The sequence below is a fragment of the Colossoma macropomum genome, unplaced genomic scaffold, assembly GCF_904425465.1.
Source record: "Colossoma macropomum unplaced genomic scaffold, Colossoma_macropomum, whole genome shotgun sequence".
Classification (NCBI taxonomy): Eukaryota; Metazoa; Chordata; class Actinopteri; order Characiformes; family Serrasalmidae; genus Colossoma; species Colossoma macropomum.
In genome coordinates, this window is record NW_023494792.1 from 55368156 (window position 1) to 55391389 (window position 23234).

The 23234-nt window shown below is 39.5% G+C and overlaps 1 protein-coding gene across 1 annotated transcript in view; it reads left to right on the forward strand.

Moving 5' to 3' along the window:
* The window catches only part of LOC118811244 (deleted in malignant brain tumors 1 protein-like), a 52112-nt gene that overhangs the window by 17949 nt on the left and 10929 nt on the right, over nt 1-23234 (forward strand). Inside the window, 13 exon segments of the mRNA XM_036575402.1 lie at nt 8178-8466; nt 9181-9483; nt 9642-9956; nt 10087-10410; nt 10848-11153; nt 13086-13154; nt 13777-13937; nt 14043-14091; nt 15496-15591; nt 17713-17775; nt 18712-18774; nt 18859-18921; nt 19041-19100. Of these exon segments, the coding sequence (XP_036431295.1) occupies nt 8178-8466; nt 9181-9483; nt 9642-9956; nt 10087-10410; nt 10848-11153; nt 13086-13154; nt 13777-13937; nt 14043-14091; nt 15496-15591; nt 17713-17775; nt 18712-18774; nt 18859-18921; nt 19041-19100 (2161 nt within the window).

The window sequence follows — 23234 nt, forward strand, 5'->3', positions numbered from 1 at the left end:
GATTGTTTTTAGGCTTTTCCAGACCCCACCAGCATTGTTATTCTGCAGCTGTTCTTTCATCTTCGTCCTTTTTCCTCTCTGATTTTCCTTCTCAGTTTCATCTGCACAGGTCTCAGTTCCCCCTTGTCTCCTGATTTTAAGGCCCTCTTTTTCCCCTTCAGAAGAACCTTTATATCAGGGTTGATCCATGGTTTATTGTTGGAGAAACACCGAACAGTCTTGGTGGGTACACTGTTTTCCACACAAAAATTTATGTAGTCTGTTATGCAGTGTGTGAGACTGTCAATGTCCTCCTCATAAGGATCACACAGTTCCTCCCACACAGCTGTGTCAAAACAGTCTTTCAAAACCTCTTCAGTCTCCTCAGACCATTTCTTTACTCTACAGGTGACAGCTGGCTCCCTATGTACAACTGATGTGTACACAGGCAGAAGGTTATGATCTGATCTTCCAAGGGGAGGGAGGGGTGATGAGTTATATGCAGAATAAGATCAGAATAAGGGCCCATGGGTGCTGTGTCTGCAGTCTGCTCACAGCTGTGTGCAGGTCATTACAGACAGCATCAGCATTAGCGGAGAGGGGAACATACGCAGCTGTTGCAATAACGCGGGAGAATTCACTTGGTAGGTAGAATGGCCTCATGCTAATGGCTAACAGTTCAATGTCCTTAAAGCAGATTTGCTCCTTAATAGTGATGTGCCTAGAGTTACACCATCTATCATTCACAAATACTGCCAGCCCCCCTCCTTTCCTCTTACCATTCTTCGATGTCCTGTCCACCCGTATGAGCTGGAAGTTAGTTCGGAGTTAGCCATGACTCAGTAAACAGCATGACGCTACACTCGCAGTACTCCCTCTGATGTTGGATCAGCACGGTCAGCTCGTCTATCTTTTTGGACGTCATTTCCCATGACGACTGAGGGCTCCGTACGGGATCTCCAGACATAGACGTAAACAGAGAAAAAAGAAGAGTGAGGACCAGCACAAACTCTACAAGTTTGGTGTCCATAGTGAAAAAAACCTTCGCAAACAATCAAAAGTATAAATACTCAAAAAATAAAAAAAAAATAAAATAAAAAAAAAACAAAAATGAGAAAACTGCAGAAAGTAAGAAAAAAGCTCAAAGTGAGCTGGAGCTGCTGCAACAAGCTGCCACCCATGTGGTGTCATTTTGAATCTGATAAAAACAGAGCACACTGTGATGTAATATAGGCAATACAGTATTGTGTGTAGAATCAGTGATGGGACGGGGTGAATTAGAAGCTCTTGAGAGTGGATCAGAGAGACAAACCAGAGCCCTGACAATCAGAACTTGCCCTGCTCTAATCCGAGTCCTGTTGGCCCCAATCTCTGCACTTTATATCTGTTTTTACCTCATCAAATCTCACAAACGAAGAAATAGAAAAATATATTGAAAATAATATATGCTTCACTCATTTAAGTAATCTTGTTACATCCAAAACCCTTCAAAAATTTTGGTGGCAGTTCTGTTCCCTTCATTCAGTACTCTGAGAGATTCACTCTATTCTCTAGACTCTATTCTCTCCACCTCTGATATTGAACTCCTACCATGTGCTCGAGGCCCTAAAATCACCTGCAGTTGCTCTGTTTCAGTAGCACAGAATTTAAGATGTTGCAGGACCCAGAACAGTGTCCAGAACAGAGCTAATAAGGTGCTGGTGAAGCTCTTCAGGGAGAGACTCCTGAACTCATTCTACTGATCTCCACACAAACCAGAAAGAACCACATCTAACCAGCAATACCACACACCCCTTCACCCACACCTCACTAGCTCTACCACACACCCCTTCATCCACACCTAACTAGCTCTCCCACACACACACCCTCATTGCACATCTAACCAGCTGTAACACACACACACACACACACACACACACACACACTCTCACACATCTAAGCAGCAATACCATACACCCACACACACTTAACCAGCAACGTCACCCCTTGTGAAAAAGTGATACTTTAATATGATATTAGGCTACCTACACTATGTACAGGATGCTCCAAGTATATTTTTTACTTGATACTTATCCTTTTACTGAACTGAATATCTATTTTAGTATACTTTGAAAAAGTATACTTAACTTAGGTGGGCTAACTTGGCACTAATATACTTTATAAAAATATCTGCTGTATTTATTTTAGAATGAAACTATATGTTTGCAACGTGTTTCCTAGGAACATACGTTACTGCTGTGTTAGTATGAAGTATGCTTAAAAAGTATGTTGTTAATTTTAGTGCTTCATCAAAGTATTAAGTACTTACAATAAGTACAATAAGCGGTGCATTTTTGCTTAAACTATATGTTCACAAAAAATAATTTTGTGTTAACTGTGTGCATTAATGAAGTTTACTTGAAATAGACAAATTCTGTGTTGAAAAAGTGCTTCATCAAACTATGCTTACAAAGAACTGTGCTTATTTTATGCTGAAACAGTACTTAAAGTATTTCTAAACAATATATGTTAAATCTATACTTCAGTGAAATTCAGTGCTTGAAAATAAATATTTTGTATGAGCATTATTAGTGATAAATATTATTGACAAATGTGATGCTGGATCATATTGAATGTGTAAATATAAAATATAAGTACACTTCAAAACAGCTGAAAAATTCTTCCTTGTGCTAATTTGTTAATTGTATGATGTAATTTTTATGTCAAATGTAGTTCTAACAGTGGAAAAAACACCATGTCGCATCAATACAATGTCAGGGTACTTACATCAAAGAGAATCAAAGAGAATTCCTTGAAATGTGTTGTTATTCAAGGTAGTTGTAATGATGGGGGTGTTAAGGCTGGATACAAGTGCAAAGTGCTTTTATTTAAATCTGATTTTACAGAGTCTAGAAACTCATTAGTAGACGTAAGTAAAGCAAGTCCATGTTGAGACAAAACAGAGGAAAAGCAAAACAAAATCAAACACAAGGAGGACAAACTAAACAACTCACAAACAGAAACAAGACTGAAAAGAATTAGAGAGAATAACAAACAAAGGGGTCACAGTGACATTGACAGTGCAAGACAAAGGGACTGAGCAAACTCAGGGGTATAAATACACTGAGGGGAAACACTTTTAATAAACACCCCAAATCAAAATCAGACCTGATGAGCATCTCTGTCTATTATCTTATCAGTACCCACAAAGTAAAGAAAACGTGTGCACGTTTAAAAGAAAATGAGGGAATGATATAAGGAATCGTGACCACTAATAAAAGAAAACATGCGTACGAACTGCAAAACGTTCACTTGAATTAATTCTACCTCCATCCCCCCGGGGCTCCATACAGCACAGACCACTGAAGACAAAAGACTTTAATGGTAAGCTATCTTAAAATGAAGTACATGTAAAGTAACTCTGTACTGACTGTCTACCCAGCTGTTTATCGTGCCGATAAAACTCTAAACCAGTTGTGCTGTGATTCGTTTTGCTAGCACTGCGTTTAAGCTGCCCAGCTCTAAGTAAGCTAAGTTTGTTAGTGAGGTATATTTAAAATGGTGGCTTAATAAAAGAAGGCAAAAACATACTTAACTATTAGTACAAGTTAATATTGTAGTATTTAGGAGTTCCATGTGTTCTGTTTTTGCAGGTTTTGGAATGTTTAAGTTAAGGGGGACCCCTGGTCCAAAGGCCCCATAGGGAGTGAGTCTCTCACTTTCTCCCTTCTTCTCTTAGTTCCAAATAGATGAGATAATTTTAAAAAGGACCATATGTTGTGTTCCCTTTTTCGAAAACAAGCTGACTATATAAGCCGTTGGTTATATTGGTCTGGAGGGGACACTTTAGAATTGGCACGGATCCTCTCTCAGGTACTTTACAGTGCTTGATATGATACTGTTTTATTTTGTAATAAACATCTTATACAAGTAAGGCGGTGTCAGCGGAGTCTCCTTCATCATCTTCACATCATCGCTACTTAATAAACAACATTAGCTAGATAGCTAGCATGAAGTCAGACTCGGCTTTCTTGAACTGAGTATGAAGGTTAACAATATTAACAACACTGGTTTGCTCATGCTGAAAAATCTCTCTTTGAGAATAATTTATGAATGTCCGTCACCTGAATTTGAATTTTCTTCCTCTATCTATGCTGCTAGTTTTTTTCTGTCCAAAGCTTAACAGGTTAGCTTTAGTTGCAGTAATAGTGTTAGTTCTTCCACTCCAAACTCACCCAACCATGTCTTTATGGACCTTGCTTTATGCACTGGGGCAGTCATGCTGGAACAGAAAAGGATCTTACCCAAACTGTTCCCGCAAAGTTGGAAGCATCCAATTGTCCAAAATGTCTTGGTCTGCTGAAGCATTAAGATTTCCCTTCAATGGAACTAAGGAGTCTAGGCCAACCCCTGAAAAACAACCCCATAGCATTATCCCTCCTCCACCAAATCTACAGTTGACACAATGCAGTCAGGCAGATAATGTTCTCCTGGCATTTGCCAAACCCAGACTCGTCCATCAGACTGACAGATAGAGAAGTGTGATTCATCACTCCACAGGATACATTTCCACTGCTCCAGAGTCCAGTGGCAGTGTGCTTTACACTACACATTTCTCTGTATCTGTGAGAAAAAGAGAAGGGGGGGGGGTGGTATCTTTGTGTGTGTGTGTGTGTGTGTGTGTGTGTGTGTGTGGGTGTGTGTGCGTGTGTGTGTGTGTGTGTGTGTGTGTGTGTGTATGTGAGAGAGAGAGAGAGCAAGAGAGAGTACTTTATCTTTGTGTGTGTGTCTGGGTGTGTGCGTGTGTGTATAAGTAGTTTATCATTGTGTGTGTGTGTAAAAGAGAGAGAGAGAAAAAAAGAGAGAGAGGTTTTTGTGTGTGTGTGTGTGTGTGTGTGTGTGTGTGTGTGTGTGTGTGTGAGGTGTAAGTAATTAAAGGCCATTCACTTTGACAGTGGAAGTAATATTTAAGAGGCCTATTGACCGTTCATGGCCCCTGTGCACACCAAACAGGGTAAATCCAAATGAGGCCATGAGGCAACAGAGTCTACCAAGTTTGGGGATCAAAGGTTGCAATGTTGGCATTTATGACCCATTTACAACGAAGTTATTGTAGGCCAAACCCTTCGAAAAAAGCCTATTAACCAAAGGTGCCCCCTAGGGACCCCAAACTGGACATGCACAAACTAGGCCATGAGGCAACATAGTCTGCCAAGTTTGGGGATTAGAGGTGCATGCTTGACTCTATATGACATTTTCAATAAGCTGAGGTAGGTCATACACTTGGACAGGAGAAAGCTCAATGAATGTTCCACAGGCCTATTAAAAATGGGCTATGAGGTGACTAAGTCTGCAGAGCTTAGGAGTCAAGGGGCTGCCCAAGTAATATCTAAGAGGCCTATTAACCATCCTTGGCCCCTAGGAGCCCCAAAGTTGAAATGCACAAACTAGGCTGTATGACATGTGTATGTGCTTGGTTAAGGGGTCAAAGGTCATATGTTGGCTTTATATTACCTTTTCAGTAAGCCATCGTAGGCTATAAACTTTAATAGTGGGAGACCCAAGTAATACCTAATAGACCTATTAACCAACCATGACTCCCAGGGGCCCCACTTCTGGTAAGCTCAAACTAGGCAGTGAGACAACCGCGTGTGCCAAGGTTGGGTGTCAAAGGTCGCATGACTGTCCTCAAATGACATTTTCAGCCTTCGGAAGCCATATCTGACATACGATAAGGGATGGTCCAATTAATATTTATGAGGCCTATTAACCAACTGGGGCCAAAAACCAACCACTAAGTGCCCAAAACTGTGAATGTGCAAACTGGACTGTGGAGCAAGTTTGCCATGTTTGGGGGCCAAAGTTTGCACAGTTGGTTTTCAATAAGCCATCGTAGGCCAAACACTTTACAAGTGAAAGGCCCAAGTGATATAGGCCTATTAACCAAAGCAAAATAGGATGTAAGGTGACCGAGTATGGCAAGCTTAGGGGTCAAAACTTGCATGTACAATAGTAAGAAGGCCCAAATAACATTTAAAAGGCCCATTAACCAACCAAGACCCATAGGAACCCCAATGCAGGCATGCCAAACTGTGAGGTGATTGACCATGCTGAGGTTGGGTGTCAAAAGTCGTATAGTTGGCTTTACACTACCTTTTCAGTAGGCCATCGTAGGCCATTTACTTTGACAATGGATTGTCCAAGTAATATAAGAAACTTATTGACCAACCTTGGCCCCTAAAAACATGGAGCTTTGTCTGGAGACCCTTTAGAAATGTGTCCATGTGTCCTCATTAGGGTGTGTGTATGTGTATGTGTGTGTGTGTGTGAGTGTGTGTGTGTGTGTGTGTGTGTGTGTGTGTGTGTTTTATGGGTGTTTATGAGGACATTTTTCTGAACTTTTTTGTATTAAGAGGACAGTGTAGTTTAACAGACATTATCATGTCTCTATAGATTATAAATGTTGTTTTATGCCTCTATTTTGCCACTTTAGCAAGAAACTGGAATAGTTGGTAATGGTGGCCACTTCACTGGGAATGGGAGTCTATACCTGTTACCACTCCTCCATGACCAGATCCCAAAAGGAATTAATCCTGCATGACTTCTACTGTCTTCTCACTTCATGGGCTCACGTTCGCCAGACGTAGACACTGGTCCATAAAATCTATTAAAGTAGTGCTTCCATTTCTTTTTCTTTGTAATTTTTCTTTACTTGCCACTTGACAGTAAATATACAACTTACATAAAAAAAAAACAAATCTAGCTAATGTCTAGCCACACTAGTAACTGAAGGATGGGTCTAACTTTGCTCAGCTCCCAGTCAGGCAGCCAACAATCTCCACCAATGTGGCATTGACCATATGAAAGGCCAGGTCACCATGACCAGGAATCAAGCAAGGCCACAGTGAGACCAATGCAGGTGGAAGAGGCAACATTTTTATTTAAACAACACAAAGAAAATGTAAGGCCCAGACACACTAAGCTGATACTGTAGAACTGTGTGTGTGTGTGTGTGATGGTTATCAGTGTGTGGATCAGCTGCAGGTGCAACATTAAAGCTGTATTACACTGGAGTGTTTCCTCTCTCTGAAGTCAGTCTCCTGTATGTTGGGGTGTTTCTCACCACACTGCTGCGAGCGTCTCTCCTCACACACACTCCTCTAGAGAAGGAGGTGGAGTTCTGTTCATCAGCATTGATGGTCTTTTGATAAATATGGAGAAAGAAAAAAACGCCTCCTCTGATTTGTCACTGAAAATGTTTGATGATTTCCTCTCCTCTTTCTAATAAGGTCATAGTGAGTGTGATTGGCGGCTGTGGGGAGCTCTCTCTCTCTCTCTCTCTCTCTCTCTCTCTCTCTCTCTCTCTCTTTCTCTGTCACTCTGTCTGTCTCTCTCTTTTTGTGTCTCTCTCAAATTCTTCAGTCTCTCTGGGTTAGAGAGGGTGAAGCTTGTTCTGCTTCTGAGTTGAACGGACCGTGTGCGGGTCAGAGGGAGATGGACAGCTGTGTGGTTCTCATTCTTCTGTTCTCCACGGTCACACTCACCACAGCCGGTAAGTATTAAGACAATAACTTCAAATGAATTTACACATATGAAATATTTAGCGTGTTCGAGATTCGAGTGTCATGTTATATTTTAGTTGCTAAGATCATTTGTTACGCACTTAAAAATAAAGGTGACACTAGGGATATGAATAAGGATATACAATACTATGGAAGAGTCACTTTTATTTCCTTAAAGAACCATGTTTAAAAAAGAAATAGATGAGTGTGAACAACTTTTCAAAGGTTTAAAGAAATTTCACATCATAGAAAGGCTTTATAACAATTTATGGTTCTTCTGAGAACCTTTACTGAAGGTTGTTTAAAAAAGTTTTTCACACTCACGTGCCTCATGTGCAAAAAAAATAAATAATAATAAAATAATTCTCTAAAAAAAAACATCAACTGAAAGGTTTTTAAGGGAAGCTTTGCTTTTATGGAAATAATCTTTTTGTCTGTTTGATGAATGTAATTGTTCGACTGCAAATGATCTAACATTTATAATTTTTCTTCTGTATTTTTTGTTTTTTTTTCTTACTTTGAAATAAAATTACTAAAGAGTTACCATTATTAAAAAATAAAATTACAAATAATTTTTACTGATAGAAATGTATGTAATTTTAATTCTAAACTATAAACTCTCTTTCTCTCTGTACAGTGAGTGTGAGGTTGGTGGACGGGGGCAGTCGCTGTGCTGGGAGAGTGGAGGTTTATCGTAATCGACAGTGGGGAACAGTGTGTGATCATTATAATCAGTGGGATATGACAGATGCTGCAGTGGTGTGTAGAGAGCTGGACTGTGGAGAGGCTGTCGGCATTCCTAACTTTGGTCCAGGATCAGGACAAATGTTGATGGGAATAGTGCAGTGTGCTGGATCAGAGTCTAAGCTGATTAGCTGTGATTTTAATCCATATTATAGTTACTACTGCACTTCTCATGATCAAGATGTTGGAGTCAATTGCTCAAGTAAGCAGATATCACTCCTTACAAGCATTACTGTCATTAAAAGAGCTTGAAACAATGGTTCATAATTTATATTTACTAACTTCAACTCTAAAGTCACTCCTAAATGTGGTTTAATTTTGGACTTTTCATTCAGGTACAGGTTTTATCTTTGATAAAACTGAAATTAAAAAAAAAACAGTTTTATATTGATAGTGTTGTGGCCAAAACATTCCAAATTATAACATGTAAAATGATACCCAGATGACACTGATCGCTTTGATGGAAAACCTGTCAGGTTGAAGAATCAGCAGCACCAGGGTGTGTCTACATGTTCTTCTGACCATAAACTAAAACAAAGTTTTGGAAAGGGATTTGAGTCGATAGCATCATGTATTTATAGTCTGGTTGTTTTATGAGTTAGAATATCAAGACAACTACTAGGTAAAGTTCCATCTCTATCAATCTTAGAGAGCTGACTTTTTTCTAAGATCCAGCTCATCTTATAGCCAGACAAACATGAATGATGCTTCTCTCTAATAAAATAAGCAAAGTACATAAAAAAGTGGAGGAGGTACAAATCTTGCAAGCAGGCTTATAGTCCCTGAACAATGTTAAGATATGCTGTTATACACTATTATCACCTTTTAACAAGTGTTTAATATCTGTACATCTACTATGTTCTGTATGCTGTGTCCAGTTCTAATGTAATTCAAATACTCACAGATCATAGAAAAGCCAGACTTACTGGTGGTCCTCACCTGTGCTCTGGGAGAGTGGAGGTGCTTCATGGAGTGACCTGGTCCACAGTGTGTGATGCTGATTTTGACCAGCAGGATGCAGAGGTTGTGTGTCGAGAGCTGGGCTGTGGCCTTCCTTTGGAGGTAGTGGGAGCAGTTGCTTTTGGCAGAGAAGAGGGTCATGTGTGGTCAGAGGAGCTTCACTGTAAAGGGAATGAATCTGACATTACTCTCTGTCCCATATCAACTTCCCTGAAACACAACTGCCAAAATGATAACCATGTGGGACTTGTATGTTCTGGTCAGTATAAATAATTAAGCTCTCATTAAAAATAAAATATTAAAATGTGCTTAACAGGTATTACATTGTCAGTGGTTTGCAGGTGAGGGATTATATGTTTACAACCATTCTATTCCCCGCAATATGTTTCACGATGTTTCACTAAATTTTCAATTGTTGACACACAGGGGCTCGGTTGATCAGTGGTTTGGACTCTTGTTCTGGTCGAGTGGAGATCCAGTACCTCAGTGAGTGGGGCACAGTGTGTGATGTAAGCTGGGATATGAGAGCTGCCAGTGTCCTCTGTGGTCAGCTGAAGTGTGGGAGTGCTGTGGCTGTGTTGGGGTCAGACTGGTTTGGGGAGGGGAGTGGCCGGATCTGGGCTGATGTGTTTGATTGTCAGGGTAACGAAACACACCTGTCAGAATGTCCCATTTCATCATGGAGTCGAACGGCATGCTCTCATAAACAGGATGCTGGAGTCATCTGCAGTGGTAAGATGTTAGAGTAGTCTAGCTCTCAGTAAGATACACACCACGTCAGAATTGCCTGTTTATGCCTAAGGCACCCTCAATAAAATAATAATTGTTAATAATAAAAGTTAACTGATCATTTCGTCTTCAGGTTCCTCTCTGGCATTTCATGAGGGGCGAGTGCGGTTGTCTGGAGGGATGGAGTGTGAGGGGGAGGTGGAGGTGTACATCAGGCAGGACTGGAGGAGAGTTCTGCTGGACTCCTGGAGTGAGTCTGAGGCCTCTGTGGTCTGCAGACAGCTGGGCTGTGGCTCTGTGATCAGCTTCTCCAGCTCCTCTCCATCCAGTCCTGAACACAGTCACATGTGTCTGACGGGTTTCAATTGTTCTGGGAGTGAAGCTCATCTGGGGAACTGCAGCAGCGCACAAGCAGTCAACTGCAGCTCCAGAGAACAGCTCTCAATCACCTGCTCTAGTAAGTGTTAAAGCTCCGAATGCTAAATAAATAAATAAACAAACAAATAAATAAAGGGATCTCATTCTGGTCTAAAAATAGTTGGACATCAACAAATTTATTGTTGCTGTGTCTGTTTACCAATGCATATTAAAGTTGACACTGAATAAATATTATGGCTGCAAACTTTCAGCTTTAATTTGAGGGTGTTTATGTCCAAATTGTGTGAATGGTGTAGGAATTTCCTACATAGGTCCAGAGAACAGCTCTGCTCTCATAACTATTAAAACAATTGCAAATATGTCCTGACTGGATATATTGCAACAACAATCATTCATATAATTCTCACTATTACAAAAATAATGGCATTCTTCATGTCTTAGAATTATTTTGTGTATTTAATTTGTATGTAAGTTTGTTTTAATATTTGTGTTTGTGTGTTTTGGCTTTTAATGTAGCCATCAGGTTGGTTGGTTCTGGGGGAGACTGTGCAGGAAGGCTGGAGGTTTTCCACAAGGGCTCATGGGGGACAGTGTGTGATGACTTGTGGGATATTAAGGATGCTCAGGTGGTGTGCAGGCAGCTGCAGTGTGGAGTGGCCCTCAGTGCTCTGGTACCAGCCTGGTTTGGACCTGGAACTGGACCCATAAGGCTGAATGAGGTGGAGTGTGAGGGGAACGAGACGTCCCTGTGGAACTGCAGATTTCAGCTGTGTGAAGAGGATGAATGTGGACACGAGGAGGATGTAGGAGTTGTGTGCTCAGGTAAAATGTGCTTTTGTTAATGCTGCTAATGTTGAATATTACAGTCCTTTGTATGCCTTTGATAATATTATACATATGTGTGTATATATGTGTATATATGTGTATATATATATATATATATATATATATATATATATATATATATATACACACTCCTGAAAAACAAGCAAAAAATCAAAAGGGGTTTTCACTGATGTCCATATTTAAACCCTATCGAGAATATTTGGTTTCACATTAAACACAAACTAGCTTGGCAGTGCTTATTTTTTCATGTAAGTGTAATTAAATTATCATTGTTTGCAACTAAAACAATCAGGTGCCACTTTCTTTTGTTGAAAATTTATATACTGGACTGTTGCAACCACTATGAGAGCTAACTCATCTGCAAATTGCAATGCAAAGTGGCAGTCATTGGGTTCCAAGCACTTTGTGCCTCACAGATCTACTATTAGGCTGTTTAATTAAAAAAAAAAAGAGCTTCTAAACCACAAGGAATCCTATGACAAGGTTTGCAAAGCAGAGAGAAAGCAGAGAAAAATCTTTACGGGCATCGGAAAAAATGAACTCAGTAGCAACATGATTGAAGCCTGTGAAATCTGTGTCCTGCCATAGGATATAATGCCGTTACGAGTGGACTCACTTTGACTGATCACTATTAAACATTTCTGTCTTTATGTGGAGTGGTCTCTTCAGGGTTGGTGATGCCCTTATTCACAGGGCAGGATTACTGTGGTTGTAATGGGCTGGTCTAAACAAAAGTCCTAGGCTGAACTTAGTTTCCAGTCCAGCCTTGCTTTATAGGTTATATGAAGGCAGTTTATAGAGCTTTGCTTAGCCCTCAACTTACTGTTAAAACCTCAGTTTTCTGTTGGAGCCTCTCTGTATCCACATACTCCTGTGTTTTTTATTGAAGGAATTTTGGGAAATGACAGAAAGGGAGAAGCCTCTTCATTAAGTACAGTTCCATGTTTCTACACGCATTGTCCATTTTAACAACTCCACTAATCATATAGCTGCGCATTGGAGTTCTACAATTACAGACTGTAGTCCATCAGTTTCTCTGCATACTTTGTCAGCCCCCTTTCACCCTGTTCTTTAATGGTCAGTACATCACAGGGCCACCACAGAGCAGGTATTATCTGGGTGGTGGTCTAAGCACTGATGCAAAAAAAAAAAAAGGCATTGTGTCTACGTGTGTTGAAATAAGACATGTATACCAGATACAGCAGCATTGCTGGTCCTCAAATTGTTTCCTGACCATGACACCACTGTCTGTATGACTGTTAGATGTCCATGGGTCATCTAATCACATGAAAGTCACAACTGCAAACTCAGCACAGGATTGTCTTTTCTTCAACAGTTCAGTAGAGAATGATATAAAAAAGCTTATTACTGGATAAATACATTTCTATGTTGAACATTAAGAAATGTCCTTTTAACACACAGTGCTTGATAAGTTTTATTTATGAATTTTTTTTTTTTTAAATAAATACCACCAGGATGAGCTTATAAGAATGAATTTGGCCTAAGAAGTGATTCACATTCTCACATTATTCTATCGCAGCTTCTATAAGTCAACTAGGTTATGAGAATGTCCATTAGCCAAAAAATCAACAACAACAACAACAACAAAAATCAATCAAACAAAACAAAACATCCATCCATCCATCCATCATCTAAACTGCTTATCCTTTTGGGTCGCGGTGGGGTGCTGGAGCCTATCCCAGCTGTCATTGGGCGGAAGGCAGGATACACCCTGGACAGGTCGCCAGTCCATTGCAGGGCACAAAACAAAACAAAACAAACAAACAAAATAGTACAAATGGGGCACGACATGCTGGTGCTTTGCAACAGTGGCACTGTGTCCTTGTTCCTTTAACCCATCTGTATTTGTTAGATTGACCATCTAAAACTTACATTTTCTCCTATCAGAGTTTAAAGAGTTCAGGCTCACTGAGGGCTGTGAGGGGAATCTGGAAGTGTTCTACAATGGAACCTGGGGTAATGTGTGTGGAAATGAAATGACTGAAGAAACAGTTAGTTTGATCTGTCAGGATCTTAACTGTGGAAATTCTGGCACTGGGATGAATGGCCAAGCAAGAGTGGAATCAGCTCCTAACTGGCTGGGTGATCTGAAATGTAGGAAATATGACTCCACTCTGTGGCACTGTCCATCTTCCCCCTGGGGACAGAACTACTGTGATAGCAGCAATGAGGTGGCTCACATTACTTGCTCAGGTAAGCAGCTCCTTTATACAGTTAATTGCTTTTAAACACTGCCATGAACAGAAATGTGAAAGTGAGGCCACAAGACTAAATGTCCAGAGAGATCAGTCTGAAAGTTAAATTGCTCAATGACTACATTTTTGTATTTTTCTACTACAGATAAGGGAAGCTCACCTGTTCATCCAACATGCTTTTTGTCTCCAAACCAACAACAGTGCTCGAGTAAGACACTTAAAAATTAAACATTTCAATATACTAATGTACAGTAAATCCTAGCTCTATAAAACCATTGTGAAAAGATGGTTCTTTTAGTCTTTAGCCAAATTCTAGAAGGACAATCAATGTAAAGTGCAATTCTAAGTTTCTATGCTTCTTCATGTGTGATGTTGTGATGTAGATCACCTGCCTCTCAGGTTGAAAGGAACTAAGGAAAGCTGCTCTGGGAGACTGGAGGTATATCATAACGCTGAGTGGGGGTCTGTCTGTGATAAACTGTGGGACATCAGGGATGCTCAGGTGGTCTGCAGGCAGCTGGGCTGTGGGCCGGCGCTGAGTGCTGATGGGAGTGCTGTTTTTGGTGCTGGTGAAGGGCCTATCTGGCTGAACAGAGTGAAGTGTAGAGGGAATGAGATTCACCTGTGGGACTGTCCTCATTCCCTGAAGAACCACACTGACTGTTCCCACAGGCAGCATGCTGGAGTCACCTGTGCAGGTAAGGGGAGTCTGCTGGATGAGAGAGAGCGAGTGAGAAAGAGAGTGTGGTGGCGGGGGCAGAGTACAAGAGTGTGTGCGCATGAGAGAGAACTAGAGAGGGAGCGTATGTGTGTGTAATTACCTGAGAGGAGGAGTGTTGAGCTTAACTGTATGCTTAGCTGATCCTTTGTTCTCATCAGAACGACATCAAAGATGGATGCTCAGTTTAAATGAGTTTGATACATTGAGGATTTACTCAGCTTAGTACTACAACTATAGATGTGGTGTAGCTTTATGAAGGTCGGATAATGCTGAGATATCGTATACGTTTGTTAGTAGAGGATGGATTACATGCAAAGATAAGAAGTCTAGTTCATTGTGTAGACAAGTCTAGTTTAAATGGTCTAAACAATGCTGGCTAGAACCAAAAACATGAGTGCAAACAAAATGCATTAGACTTTACAGACTTTTATTTATTTAATAATATTAAATAAATAATAATAATATTTTATTATTAATAATATTTTCCAATATTTTATTATTAATAATTATTTTATTATTAATAATATTTTCCAAACATCTAAAGTTTGTCATTCCTGTGTGGAATGTGGTTGGAATTTTCATCATTATTTCCTTGAGGGATGAAAGTTGTCGTCCAGCTATACTGGGAATGTCCGATCTTCTGGATGTAGATCCAGGAAAAGTGCACAGTTTCAAATAAAGGACTTCGGAGGAGGGGTTCTCCCTTTAGTTATCTAACCCTTTGGTGAGGGGAAGGCCAGAGAAGAATTCGCATTCTTTGGCAAGGTTTCTTAACAACTGGGGTCACTGAACACACCACTTATTCTTCTTTGAAGGGAGCTTGCTTTGAGCATTTCTGGTGGTAATGACACCTACTGGTCAGCATGGTACCTACATCAGTTAACACCAACAGCTTCACTTTACTAAGTGCATGTTTGTTTTTTTTCTGTATTTACAGACATATTTGTACATTCTACCACTGCACCCATAACAACCACCACCACCACCACCACCACCACCACAGGTACATTTTTGCCTCTTTAGTCATTTGCCTAAATATTTCTGAATGGGGAAATATTTAAAGAAAGAATACAGATTCTGTGTTTATTTACAGTTGGTCAGCCAGCGAAGAAAAAAACCACTCCTCCACGAATTTCATCACCAACTATTCCATCCATCTATTCAGCGTCTCTCCTGGTTCTGGGAGTGCTGCTCTTCCTGGCCTTAGTGATTCTGGTTGTGCTGTTTTACCAGAACAGAGTGCTCAGGAGAGGTAGAGAGATTCAGAGATCATCTACAATCCACTTTCTGTACATTCTCTAAACATCATTAGTCCTTCAGTCTGTCATCAGTCTTCTCTTCTACTGAACTGACTCCATGATTCTCTCTGTCTCCCTCACAGTGCTCTCTAAGAGGGGGCATAAGACTCTGACTGAGGCAGTCTATGAGGAGATCGACCGCAGATACATCATTAAAGGAAATGATTTGTCTCATAGGGGTGAGTGATATATAGAGTGTTATATATTGGGCTTATTGTGTTAAATTAAAGTATATTTATGTTTGATACCATAGAACACATACAGCAATGTAGGCTTGTTTGACCAGAGTTAAAAGCAATGCTTAATTTTCCCAAATGAATCATATCTCAATGTACTAAGAGTAAATCAGTTAAATGAGAGTTTAGTGTATATTAGATGAAATGTACAGTTAGAGTAGATCTACATGTAGTGTAGTGTGTTAATTCTGCTGATAAGCATCTATTCGGCAGCTGAAGTTAAACTGAGTAATTCCTGTAAAACTTCCATTTTTGGACATACAGAGAAACCACACAGCTGCAGGTGTGTGTGTGTGTGTGTGTGTGTGTGTGTGTTTGTGCCTGCGCATGTGTCAGAGAGAGGGAGAGACAGAGAAAGAGAGAAGGGGTTAACGCTGTGTGTGTGTGTGTGTGTGTGTGTGTGTGTGTGTGTGTGTCTACATGTGTTTATGTCTAACTAAATGAGTTATATAGAGAGTGAATGAATAAATGAATGAATGAAGAGTAACTAAACATGTGAGTTACAGAGTGATTGACCAAATGAGTGACCAAGTTACTGAGTGCTTGAATGAGTGGCCAAGTTAGTAATTGAGTGACCAAGTGAATGATGGAATGAGTGACCGAATAACTGAGTTAGTGACCTTACGAAGTGACCTTGTGATTGATTAAGTGAGTCACCAAGTGAGTTAGTGAATGACCAAATGTATGACTGAATGACTGACCAGGTGAGTAAGGGAGTGACTGAGTGACCATTTTACGGAGAAATCTACAAAATGCCCTTTGTAGTTCTACAATTACAGACTGTAGTCCATCTGTTTCTTTGCATACTTTGTTAGCCCCCTTTTACACTGTTCTTCAGTGGTCAGGACCCCCATGGACCCTCACAGAGCAGGTACTATTTGGGTGGTGGATCATTCTCAGCACTGCAGTAACACTGACGTGGTGGTGGTGTGTTAGTGTGTGTTGTGCTGGTATGAGTGGATCAGACACAGCAGTGCTGCTGGAGTTTTATAAACACTGTGTCCACTTACTGTCCACTGTATTAGACACTCCTACCTTGTCAGTCCACCTTGTAGATGTAAAGTCAGAGATGATAGCTCATCTGCTGAGGCACAGTTTGTGTTGGTCATCTTCTAGTCCTTCATCAGTGGTCACAGGACGCTGCCCACAGGACGCTGTTGGCTGGATATTTTTGGTTGGTGGACTATTCTCAGTCCAGCAGTGATGCTGAGGTGTTTGAAAACTCCAGCAGCTCTGCTGTGTCTAATCCACTCAGACCAGCACAACACTCACTAACACACCACCACCACGTCAGTGTTACTGCAGTGCTGAGAATGATCCACCACCCAAATAGTACCTGCTCTGTGAGGGTCCATGGGGGCCCTGACCACTGAAGAACGGGGTAAAAGGGGGCTAATAAGAGAGGTACCTCTGTAGGCAGTAACTAGTTAGGCAGCTGCCTCCAGAATGGAATGCACTATATATGAATGAGTGAGTAAGTGTGTGCAAGAGTGTGACTGAATGAGTCAGTCAATTAATGAAATCATGAGCAAGTCAGTGAGCCTGTGGCTGTCTCTGAATTGTTAAACACTTTTCCTAGATTTTGTCCGATCTGTAGCTCATGGTAAACATATTGGCAGGAAATATATTGGCAGAGTTGACGAGTATGTTGGTTCACAGTGAAACCAGATCAGACAAAATTAAGAAATATGGAAAAAAAGGAACTAACTGGTTGCATGGTGTGTCAGGAGTGAGTATAAGTGAATGAGTGATGAAAAAAAATGTCCTTAACAACAAGCCCGCTTTCAAAGCCATTTAGATGTTTGCCTCTTGATGCCTTGAGCAAAAACTGAGGTCATCTGGCCCTGATCATCATTTTTATACATACCACAGAGTGTGGTGATGATGTGGATTATTTAAATATCATGCACTTGCCTGGAAGCATCAGCACTGATTTTGTCTCTCCAGTCATTTATTCAGGTTTTCCTTTTATTTGGCATCCGTCTAAAGTCGCAGCACTTAGAGGATTGTGGGTGGTTCTGCATTCTGAATGTGTTTCATGTCTGTTCTGCTCTCCTCTAACAGGAAGTATCCTCTCTGAAGAACAGCATTCAGGATATGAGAATGTGGATGAGGAGCTTCTCTCAGGTAAGAGGACCAGAGTGTGTGTTAATCTAACTAGTTACATCCGCATCAATTTATATAGTTAAATGTGCTTAAATTTTACACACTTTTTACTTACTAATTTCAAATGAAATTAATGTTTTAGTACTTTTTAATGTTCTACCTCTACCCAAGTATACAAAAAAAGTTTCATGAGGAATGTCATTCATTTTTTTCAACTGCTTCACATTTGTTGCTCTTTGATATTTCAGAGTGAAATTCTCTTTAATGTAACCGTTTTGGTGTAATTTCAAGAAATTATGCAGGAAGTCATTTCTGCAGACACTTCTGATCTGGAGATGAATCAAATCTTCAATCAGAGAAACAATCTAGTCTCACTTTTAAAGCATCACTGAATGAGTGTTTCATTTTCAAATGTAATTCAAAGTGATACCTTTTCTTATTTGCACCAAAGTCTCTGATGGGAGTAAAGGCAGAATATTACAATGAGGTCTATTATTAATCTGCTGATTTTATCTTTATATTAAATCACAATATAAAAATATGGCTGCACTGTTTATAAAGTCAGTCCTGCTTTATTTGATTTAGGTGACTCAGCAAAAGAGGACACAGCAGAGAGTTATGATGATGTCAACACTGCTGGACAGATCTCTGATGGTGTAGAAGGTGTGTTTCTGTTTCAGCATTTAATTTTAGAGATCATTACAAGTATTATAACAATAGAATAATCAAGTAGTCTGTATTCATAATGACTTTTTGAATCACTTGTGGAGCTTTACTGACCCTTACAGTGGTGGGCAAAAATAATTAAAATTTTTAAAGGAAAACTGGCTATGATCATAAACTATATAAAATCACATTTTCTAAAATAAAAGAAATCTCTATTTTTTGAGAAAAAAACATCTACAATATGAATTTACATTCTTAAAGTATCGTAAATGTCTCTCTCTTTTGTTGTAGAGGACGTAGCGGAGAAATATGATGATGTCATCACTGCTGATCAGAGCTCAGCTGTTGTAACAGGTTTGACTTGTAATCTCAAACATGAACACAGTCACTGATGATACTGATGCTGATTTAATAATATTTATCTCTACATTTTAACAGAAGACATGAGAGATATCTATGATGATGCTGTTGCTGCTGGACCAAACTCCAACATTAAGACAGGTATGTTTTCCTAATTTGTTCAAATAATTTAAACCTGAATTGTCAACACAGTTAAAACACCAGGTGTTTTTCTTTTTCTTTACCTTACTGTCATAATTTATCTTCTCATGTTGATGTAGTGGATACCCCAGAGAACTATGATGTCATCAGAGCTAAACAGGATGTAGGAGGGGTAAAAGGTGAGTGGCTGATCTTGTTGCTTATGCTGCTACATTTCAGATGTACATGAATAAAGAGGGTGGAGTAAATGATTTCCGTTATAAGCATCTTGTGAAAACTTGTTTACTTTAACTAGGGCATGTATGGACCATTCTACTGATTTAGTTAAAACTGCAGTCCCACAGCAAAATAAATAAATGAATAAATAAATAAATAAAACACTTAAGAATTAAGACCTTTATTCTTAAGGTCTTAAGTCTTAAATGCATTAATGCAAGGTATTTATAGAGATAGTAATACACAAAAAATATACAAAATCATTATTTATAGGGCACCTTTTTTTCAGAGGTGTCTATCCCAAACCCGAACCCCTATATTTACATTTGTGAAAAGAATACCTACAATTTTTTATCTTTTTGATGTCCTTTAATGTGAAGTTGTAATGTTTAAATTTATGATGAATTTATTTTTTAACAGCAACAAAAAAACTTAATTTCAAAAATACTGTGAAAAAATATTTTCACATAACTACCAAAACACAAATAGTCCATAGGCGGAACCTTATTTTAGCCACACCCCTACATTTTAGGACAAGAAGTGAGACTGCATGTGACTTTACATGTGTACAACTGATCAAAACCATGTTTGCTACTCATGTACTGGCTAGCATTTTTTACTTCTCTCAGTATTCCCTGGAAGCACTGTAGCATCTCATATATATATATATATATATATATATATATATATATATATATATATATATACACAACAAAATATATCTCAAAATAAAAAAATGGAGAGTAGAACAACATTATTAACTTTAATTTGACAAGATTTTTTCCAAGTAAGTTTAGGCCATTTTTGTTGGTCTGTTCATCATAAAGTGTTCAAATTATGCAATGACATGCGATGACATACAGTCTTCTCCAAACTTATTGGAACTGCAAGATCAATTCCTTTATTTTTGCTGTACATTGGGTTTGAGATCAAAAGATTTGATTAGTTGATCAGAATTTCTGCTTTTATGTTCTGATATTTACATCTAGATTTGTTAAGTAACTTAGAACATGGCATTTTTGATTCAATCCACCCACTTTTCAAGTGAGCAAATATACTGGGACATGAAACTGAAAGGTGTTTCTTGTCGCTCAGATGTGCCCTGTTATATTTATTATCTTAGATGTCTACACTTAGTTTAAGCCCTGGGTCTCACCTGTGAAGAATACATTTGCAGTTACAAAGGATAAATAAAAAGAAGAAACAAAAACAACAGTCAGTGACATCACCAACAACCTGCACATGGCAGGAGTAAAGGTATCACAGTCCACCATTCGAAGAAGACTTTAACAGCAGAAATATAGAGGCCTTACCGCTCATCAAAACACTCATCAGCAGTAAGAATTGGAAGGCTAGATTGAATTTCACAAAAAAACACAGAGATGGGCTCCCGAATGGCGCAACCGTCTAAGCGTTGGCCCTATCATCAGGTGATCGCAAGCTCGATCCCTGGTGATGCTACAGCCATCCGTAGCCGGGAGTCCGAGAGAGCACAATTGGCCTCGCTCTCTCTGGGTGGGTGGGATGGCTGCCTGTCTCCCCCCACTCACTCAGCGCGATGCTAGTCAGCGCAGGCGTCTGTTAGCTGACGTAACAGATCTGGCGGTTGGCGCTTTCCTCCGAGCGCGTTCAGCTGTCCAATGACGTTGCGTGAGCGGCAGCTCGAAAAGATGCGGTGGCTGGTTTCACAGGTCTCGGAGAAAACTGGGCAAAGCAAAAAAACAAAAAACAAAAACAAAAACACCACCGAGATGAGCCACAAACATTTTATGGACTGATGAGACCAGCATTTACCAAAGTGATGGAAAGGCAAAATTTAGGTACATCAATTAAGTTCATTAGGTAAACCATCAAATACTTTTATTTCTTGTGGTGTTCTGCAACCAAAGATGCCATGTTCTAAGTTAACACATCTATACAAATATAGGTAAGAGAGAATATTCATTTACAGAACAACATGATCTGAGCTGCAGTCTGCAGTACTAAAAAGAGACAAACACAGTGCTCTATTTCCTGTTTATTGTTTTTGTTTGCGTGTTTTTCTCTGAAAGTTGTAGAAACACAAAATGCCATCTCTGAAATGGTAACCAATGGTAATGGAGAAAAAATAGTCCTAACATGTATGTTAATGTAAAGAAGTTTAATTCCAGGTGATTTTGGTGCATTTCCTTTGATCTATTCATCAAGAAATGTTTACACAGTGGAAAAGGCAGTGGCCATGTTCAAATGATATAGAAAAATAAAAATTGAGAAAAATGCACATGCATATTTTTCAGCAACGATATATTGATTTTACAGATTATGGTGATGAGGAGTACGAGCTTCACGCAGAGATGAATCCTGTGACTAAGAGCACACAGCCAGTGTCTTTCCTCAGGAAATTACATTCAAACCTATTTTAGATCCTAATTAAAACAGTTTTATTAAGCATAAAAACTATTAATCATAGCTTTACACATCTAAAGTAGCATAACGTTTATTTCAACAAGCATCATCAAACTTTCACATTTTCTTTGAGTGGCTCCAGACTTAACCAGCTTGATTCCATTACTATGATCCTACTTTGATCTTTTTAAGCAGCTTAATCCATTTATTGTGTTAGAGACAGCTTTCTTTTTTTCAGTGTTGGTTTTGAATTAAGGTAGCACCTTATAACTGTTTATAGGGCAGTTATAAAGCATAACCACTCACCTAATACTGTGCTTTGCTGCAAAAATAAAAATCCAGACTTTCTTACTTATGTTATTTGCAGACCATAATGATTGTGTGATTATTACGCTGGTAATTTGTATCCACACAGGCATAATAAGGATTACATGTTAAAGTCTATATGTTGAATTTCATATGATCTAAGTGTGTAATGTATGGAATGTATTGCTGTGGTGGGAGAGATAATTCTGTACTCCTCTGTTCTCTGTATGCTGATCATTATACACAACGTATAAAGATATCCAGGGAATGAAGATGGGATTTTCTGTTAAATCTCAAGGGTTAAATAGGATGTTTGGGGCAGAGGACACCTGTGCTGCACTTTAACCTCAGTTAGGGCCAGTGGCCATAGAGGAATATTAAGAGGAAGCAGAATTCTCAAACCAAAAGCAGAACTGTTTATTTTAGAGTGTTATTTTGCCATTTCATTCAGTTTTCTCTCTCTTTTCTCAGTTATCTTGTTCTTTTTTTCTTTTTTTCTTTAATCATTATAAAATTATTATTGGCTACAATTATTCTGAATAAATATTTTTGCATACATGAATTTGGCACTGTGGACTCGTTTTTATTGCACAATAATTTTTACACCACATTTTGGAGAGGTTGATGGAGCTGGTTAGGCTCTTGTGTGCTATGCAGGGATCAGTTCACAAAGAATGTGCAGTCCTGACTGCAGCTGGACTAATGTAGCCCCCTACATAATTGACCCAGTCCCATCAGTCCATGGACAAAGTGTCCTCCCAGCAGTGACTCATGAGGATACTGTACGGAGCCAGGCTGCCCCACTGAGATAAGTACCCCTCTTGATTTCCCTTTGGATGACCAACATGCAACCACTACATTCTCTGCATGAGCCCAAACCAGCATCTGCAGCAGCTCCCTGTCTTTCCACTGCTCTTCCTGGAAAACATTATCTCACTACTCATGACTTACTTCTGCATTACTCTCTAAACACATACACATCTGTACCAATTTGAACTTACAAGGGAAACCCAGTAGTCCTTTTAGTAATTTATTTTGAGCCAGTAAAAGTAAATATAGCTACATTTGAAAAGATACAACTAATTCATCTCATGATCTCATCATGGGTTGCGCAGGGTGCTGGAGCCTATCCCAGCACAAATTGGGCAGAAAGGCAGAAAACATCAGGGACATGTCGTCAGTCCATCACAGGGCAGATACACAGACATATGCATTCACACACACACTCACACCTAGGGGCAATTTAGCATCTCCAACTGGCCTGACTGCATGTCTTTGGACTGTGGGAGGAAACAGAAAGGACCCTGGTCACGATACAGCCAATTATGTTGATTAAAATTATTAGAGCACGTTTAGCTGCCATCAGGCCAATTCTCCAAGAAAACTGATATTTCAGAACATGTCCC